Consider the following 7500-nt stretch of genomic DNA (forward strand, 5'->3'; position numbering starts at 1 on the left):
CCTTGCGGTACTGAATCTTTCACGCTGAACATGTTTCTAAGTTTAAACGTACTAAAGACCAACTTAACATCTAAATCAGCTTTACAATAATGTTTGAGTAGTTGTCTTAACTTAGTCTGGGCGATTTCAGAAAACCGGCCAATATAAGGGAGTTTATAGAAGTGCGTAGAAGTTTTCCCGGAGTTGGATGAGGCGTCCCGCCCAGTGAGAGAAGGATTCATTTTCTTAGAAAGATACCTGTGATTAATCTTGTCGATGACCCACGACGGAAAACAATTTTTCCGTAGTAAGAAAATAAGCTTCTTGACGTCCAGGTGAAAACCAACCCAGGAATTATTGATCTTATATACTCTGTCCAGTAATGTTCTGACTAGACCCAGTTTGTAATTCAAAGGGGCGAAGCTGAAATAATTAGTGAGAAGACCAGTAAATGTCTTCTTGCGATATACACTAGTAACAATAGATGGATGACCGTTGTCTAGCAATATGTCTAGAAAAGATAATTTCTTATTGATTTCCCTTTCTATTGTGAAACGGATACTTGGGTGCCTTGCGTTGATGTAATCAAAGAACATGAGCGCATCATCTTCGTTATTGAACAAGCAAAAAGTGTCATCAGCATAGCGTCCATAGAACAAAACTTGGGAGGATGAAAAGTTATCTAAGCAGTTTTTTTCATGATATCGCATAAAAAGGTTTGCGAGGACTGGAGCAAGGGGGGAACCCATGCATGGAAACCCCATCTACTTGGTCATGAAAGACACCCTTGAATAAGAAGTGGGTCCCTGCTGTTGCGAAGGAAAAATGGGTTTAAGGTCAGTGGGGCTTATCGTAAGACCAGGATTACCCTGATAAATGTATGTGACCGCCAAGTCAATGCACTCATCAAGGGGTATACTAGTGAACAGACTCTCAACATCAAAAGAGACCATAAGGCGGGAAAAGAGGCCGAAGTGAACCAGGTCGAGTGGGAGTTTACAAATGGTACAGGATTTTTCCGGTCATTTCGGTTGGAACGGGAAAAAAATAAAAGGAATACGTCTGAGGATCTCCATCTTTTTCGGAAACTTTTCGGTGGAAAGAGCTGTACTATTTGAATTTCCAAACGAAGTTTAGGTTTTTGTTGACAAACGCTCCGGATCTTAACCCGTGGTCTCAGGATCTCAAGGCAAGCGGCCTATTCACTGCGCCTCACTTCCACCTCTATTTTGAGGATTTTGATCTTAAGAGCGATTTTATTTGATATGAATAAGACACTGTTCCTCTTTCATGTTCATTTTCAGGATCGGTCAGAAAATCAACAATGGACGAAAGGAACGCCTTTTATAATGGAAATCTGCTTACCTTGAACTCCAGCTCCTCGGATGAATATGTCAAGAACATTTATGAAACGTGGGCTGAGCATTACAATAAGGTTTGTGGGAAATTTTCAAGAATTTCGTTTTTGCTATGAAGCTACCGGTATTTATTATATCTCTGAGGTTAACCGGTGCGCGGGCAAGGAAACTAGTCAAAGTGAAGCGGAAGGTTCAACTGCCACAAAGAATGCCGTGCCAAAATCCCCAAAACTAAATCTTCTTGGCTGTTAACTTTGAAATAGTTGCTTGCAAGATTCAAACAGTTTTCAGTACAAGTTTATGCAACAGAAATGACGTGAAAAACTCGCCAGATGATGTTTTGTCGAAATTTTAAATTTAGCGGGCTGTACAGAGGGCCGTACTGTAGAATACGGCCCGCTAATTTAGCCAATTACGGCGCACGTACTATCTGAGAGATATAATAAATGGAGGATATTACATGGCCGCGCGGGGACCCGAATTTTATCTTTAATTGCTCATAGCATCTCTCACGAGCGTGCGCAGCGATTCTGATGAAATGTCTGGACTAAAAACATGAATGTCGTGTAACATGAAACTAGATATGGAAGTTATGAAAAACAAATCATGATAATGTCAAATTGAGTCATAAAATGTTAACGTAGTAAGAGAAAAATTATATTGCAGCGCAAAACTATCTTGCAAGGAAAGGGGAATCCGGCTGGTATTTTTTACAGATCACAGGTCATTGTTTTACCAATACAGAGAGTATCCTAAACATTCATGAGAGCTAACCTTGGGCCTAAAATCTTTTGTTTACTATAGGCGTAATTAGGCCTAAGGTTAGCTTTTATATGAATGTTCAGGATAGTTTCTGTATTGGTAAAACAATGACCTGTGGCCTGTGTCCTGTAAAAAAATACCAGCCAAAGGGAATCTCGCTTTTTATTGATTAATCGTGTTAGTTAGCAAGACGACACCTATGTATATCATTACAAGCGAAAGAGAAAAATTATACTGAGCTTAAGTACGCGACGTTTTTGAGAAGCGGACTGCAACTGGACGTGAGCTGTTTTCCCCTTAAAGTTGTCTTCACACAACCACCAGTCGCTGCGTTGCTGTGGAAATTGCAGATCCTCTGCCTGTATTTATAGTTGTATATGATCAAGCTCAAAGTCCTTTAATTTCCTGACAGTATTAAAAACAGAAAATAAAATTGAAAAAATTAAATTAAAACCTTTAAGGCTGATTTAAAGTGGTACTACGACCAAAAAAAAAATTTGTTTTTCCTTTAGATTTCAAAACTATGTTAACTAAACACTAACTCACCCAAGTTTTAAGTTCTGATTTTAAAATAACACCTGTTTATTTTAGCTGGAATTTTCTTATTTATTGGTCCGACATTACTGACTTCAAAACCTTGAGAGAGCTGGGTCGAGGAGAAAATGACGTCAAAGACTCACTAGTTTAAGAATGCAATGCGTGTGTACGCGGCCTAATTAATATACAGAACGGGAGTTTCGGGCTTTCAGACTTTTCAACTCGTGTTTTGCATATATAATAAATTGCGTTTACACGCTGAAATTTTAAGCTAGTGAGTAAATGACGTCATTTTCTCTAGATCGAACCCTCTGAGGTCCAATCGGCCAGTTTTGGACGTGAGTAATAGCGGACCATGAAATCCAAAACTTACACTCAAAATAAACAGCGTTTGGATAAAACTCAAAGCTCAAAATTTTGCCAGTTAGGTGTTGAGCGAACACGCTTTCGAAATCAGAAGAAAAAAAGGAAATGATTTTTTGATCATAGTACCACTTTAAGGAAGAAAAATTGGGCAAAGTAAGAATGCAAAAATTGAATGGTAAACGGTCTTGTCGTTCATTTGGTAGTAGGCCAAAGTGCGATAGAAAATCAAGTCACTAAATACTTGTAGATTCTCTAGTCAATCAAACTAGGCGGCAAAAATCAGCCGGCGCAAATGTAAACAAGACAAACACCTTCAAGATGTGTCATGGAAATATTCGACCAGCGTAGCTTCTTTTCTTTTTCACTTTCTTATTTGTGCGACAGCCGTCTTTGATGCTTCAGCATCGTATACGTATTTGTTTGCTTTTACGCGGGGGAAGCGCCTAGAATAAGCCGACAATTACTGTAGTTGAATAAAAGGTATTGGGTGTGTTTTGATCTGCTCAAGTACGCTTTCAAGAGCTGTGAAAAGCGACCGTCCTGGAAACTTCCTTCTGCTCTTTCTAAAAGCTGTGTATCAATATTTATTTATATTTGCATCGATATTTGTTTTTGCATAAAGCAAGCTAACAAAATCTGTACCTTGCTGATTTCGCATTTGTTAGCGTTAATAGTATTTTCGGCCCAATGCTTCTGTTTTACGAAGGGGTATATGTTTTAGGTCACCCATCAAGATACTAACCCCGCCGGACAGGGTTAACGTTCGTAAACTTTAGTATTACAAAGCCGTCAGATGCCCAGAGGGCACGCTTAAACTTGTGGTGAAAAGAAGTTGTGAGGGAGCTTGAAAATTATCAACATGTCAGCCCAGAAGCCAATGTTTCTCACTTCCCATTTATTTCTTCAATCTTTCTGGGTTCAGTACTTTGCTACTAACCACATGTCTTCTCAGGCTATTTACCCAAGACTTCTACCATGGCACTACAATGATAGACAATACCAAAACAATATCGTGCACTGTTGGAGCTACATATTACGCAAGGACAACTTGAATCTCCTGGAAGACAACACACAGCTCAGTTAACATTTTATATGGAATAAATCGCTGTGTTACTTCACAACCACACGTAAGCAATGCGTGTCTTTTTCTAAAGAGGACAGGAATTTCTTCTTTCTGACAAATGATTAATTAATAGGCCGGTAGCCAGGTTTTTAACCTCAGAAAAGGATCTGTTTCGTCGTACGAACGTGTGAGGACCTGTGAGCCAAAGGGCCTCTGCTGGTATGACTTTTGGGTAACCCCTTAAATGGTCTTAATGACCCCCCAACTTGAAAAAAAAATTGTCTGGAACGGTGCACGTACCACAGGAAACCCAGTGTACCCTCACAGATGGTCCAGTTGACAACAAAAACTAGCCAGTGAGCGTACGAGAATTTTGCAGTCATTGTAAAACTAGTTCACATTCCCCATCATACGAGATCACTGCCTGTTCACCAAACAGGCGTCATGTCGCAGCGACTTGTTGTGCACACGGAGCAAGCTGTCGCCTAGTGTGTGAAAACGCTTGATAAGCTCTATAAAATGGCACCCCGTCTGTCGCTCTTAACAAATGATGGCATGGCATAATAAATCTAAGTACCGGAATAAAATAGTTTATATTAATCAACATTATCGCAGACTCCACTATAATACAGTTTTAATTAACTCTAATAATACAAAACAAAAACATATGAGATAATATTAATTATTTCCATAAGGTCGCAATAGTAACAATAATACAATAATACACGTTATTTTAAACTCCCTTTTGTCGGCCATTATTCCAAAATAGCGAAACTTAAACTCCGACAACTTACTACGCGCTTTTGCAAATCTGACCTAACTATCAAATTAGTGTTCACTTCATTCAAAATTAAAAACATGTTTAGTGTTAAAGATCGTACTCCTGTTGCTCTAAAATCCATGGTAGTTTACCAATTTTCTTGTGCGGGTTGTAATTCCCGTTATATTGGCGAAACTAGTCGCCACTTTTCTACCAGGATAAAGGAACACACGGAAAGCGATAAAAACTCGCATATTTTTAAGCATTTCAACACATCTTCTTTATGTCAGAGCAAATACTCCCCTTCGTGCTTTAGTATTCTGGATTCTGCCAGCAACTCAATCGATTTAAAACTCAAAGAAGCTTTTTACATAAATAAGATCAAACCGGAACTTAACAAAAAATTGCAGCATTACAACACTTTTCTCACGTTTTAGTTTACATCTTAATGTTTGGTGTCACGCTGTAAATAGTACCCGCTTTTGTATTACGTCATGTTGTAATAATTTTTTCATCTACCCGTAGACTTTATAACTGTTCACACTTAGGAACTCATTAAACTGATGATGGCATAATAAGCATGCCGAAACATGTCTTTTAAAAAAGTTGTCTGTTTCCTACAATATTAATTATATTATCAATAAGCGAAACGACCCATTTGTCACATTGGGAAAACTTCTGTAGATACAGGGCCGTAGCCAGAAAAAAAATATGACTGAGGCAATGTCCGTGGTTAAATTATCTTCGGAAGTATTTTAAGTCTTTATGATGAGCACGTATTAAAGACAACACTGATATCACGCTTTATTTTAAAATTTCACGAAAAAATGACCGAGGCAAGTGCCTCAGTTTGCGTCATACTGGCTACGGCCCTGAGATAGTAAGCAATATCATCAACCCTCTCCTTTTGCTACTGCCTCGAACAATTATTTTTTGTAATGTAGTTTCTGACTTAGCTGCAGTCTTGCCTAAATCAAATTGCAATTTTAAATCATACTTAAGCCAGTACAACAACAAGTTAAGCTTTACTTGAATCAGTCAAGTCGAGGTTTATCTCTTACTGGAAAATCTTGACACTGTCTTGATAGGAAAAAGGGGCATTATTCCTGTAAGGAATGATACTATTTATGTCGTCGACTTTGACCTCTTCGGGTCACGAGATGCATTGGACCACAGGCAGTCCGCGCGTATTGCACTCAATTTCCCGCCAAACCTGTTTGTCATGTGGGAATCCCCTTTGCTGGAATATTTATTCCTAGAATAGCAATTTTATCCCTGGAATAGCTATTCCAAGAATAATAAATAGTGCTTCCGGGAACCCATTTTTATTCCTTGTATAGTTATTCCTATAGAATAGCAGGTTTATCCCTGGAATAACTGTTATACTGGTATAATGTATTCCTCCTTTCAGGAACCGGCCCCTGCGCTATATCAATTTAGGCATTTTGAAATTTCCAGACATTGCTAAACTTCATACATGTCTCCCTTTCTTTGATCTCTTATCTGCGCTATATCAATTTAGGCATTTTGAAATTTCCAGACATTGCTAAACTTCATACATGTCTCCCTTTCTTTGATCTCTTATGTGATTCCAAACCCTCTAATTTTACAATATTCCATTTATCTGAACAACATAGTTATACCACTCCACTCGTAATGTTTCTTCAGAACAACTCTATCATCCCTGTTATAGAAGTAACATTCAAAAATAATTCTGCCACTATGATTGGACGATACCTTTGTAACGATCTTCCGCTTTTCATTCGCTCTGGGCCTACAAAAAAACTATTTAAGAATGGATTGGATCGCAGGCTCAAGCTAGGTTAACTTATTGTAAGAATAAATAACCTGGGAGCTCTGCTTTTAGGCTTGGCTAAGTCTATATATTACGACAGGTCTTAAAGCAAAGAGAGGGAATTTACAATTGAACGTTACCTACTTCCTTATTGTCAATCATTTCTGTGGCAACACTGAGCATCGTCAAGAGGTCAAAATTAAAATCCGAACTTCATGAGTTTATCTCGCTGGAATAGTTCTAAGAAGTTCAGTTAGCTCTTTGCGGGTACCGGTTGTAAATGAAAAACTGGTCATCCCACAACCTGTTGGACGTTTCAAAATTAATCTGCTGAGTCCCTATTTTTCCATACGAACACTTTTAAAACACCAGTCCAGTTAGAACTAGAGCCAGCACGAAAGCGAGAAAATGATCTTCTCTGGATTGTTCGTTAGATTTCATTCTTGAATTATCGCGTCAAAAAATTTCATTCTGGAAACCAGGGCCGAAATTAGTCATATAAACAGAACACAAAGCCAATTTCATTGCGCTAACCGAGCTTCCTGGTCAATCAGGAAAAAGGGTAATAAAGTTGTTGTTGTTGTTGTTGTTGTTGTTAATCAGGCTGATATGAAGAGGCCCTAAAGACTTTTTTGCTTGAAGGGGGAGTGGTAAATGAGCTACACCTGTTCCTGTGGATGGCTATTCATATATTCTGTGTGATAAACGTATTACCCTTGCTCATTTGCTCACTCTAGGTAACAGGAAATGCTGGGTATGTTGCATACAAGACCTGTCCCCCAATCTTCCACCAAGTCCTAAAAGAAGTGACGAACAACAATAATATGGACATAAGAATCCTTGATGCAGGCGCTGGAACAGGCTTGGTGGGAAAAGTTCT

The 7500-nt window shown here is 38.7% G+C and overlaps 1 protein-coding gene across 1 annotated transcript in view; it reads left to right on the forward strand.

Annotated features, from left to right (window-relative positions):
• Positions 1-7500, forward strand: part of LOC137967355 (methyltransferase-like protein 27) — a 19165-nt gene that overhangs the window by 3605 nt on the left and 8060 nt on the right. Inside the window, exons 2-3 of the mRNA XM_068813886.1 lie at positions 1284-1414; positions 7358-7500. The exon at positions 7358-7500 is cut by the window's right edge and continues 230 nt beyond it. Coding sequence (XP_068669987.1) covers positions 1304-1414; positions 7358-7500 — 254 coding nt within the window. The 5' untranslated portion in view covers positions 1284-1303. The remainder of the gene's footprint in view (positions 1-1283; positions 1415-7357) is intronic.

The sequence above is a fragment of the Montipora foliosa genome, chromosome 8 (genome assembly GCF_036669935.1).
Source record: "Montipora foliosa isolate CH-2021 chromosome 8, ASM3666993v2, whole genome shotgun sequence".
NCBI lineage: Eukaryota > Metazoa > Cnidaria > Anthozoa > Scleractinia > Acroporidae > Montipora > Montipora foliosa.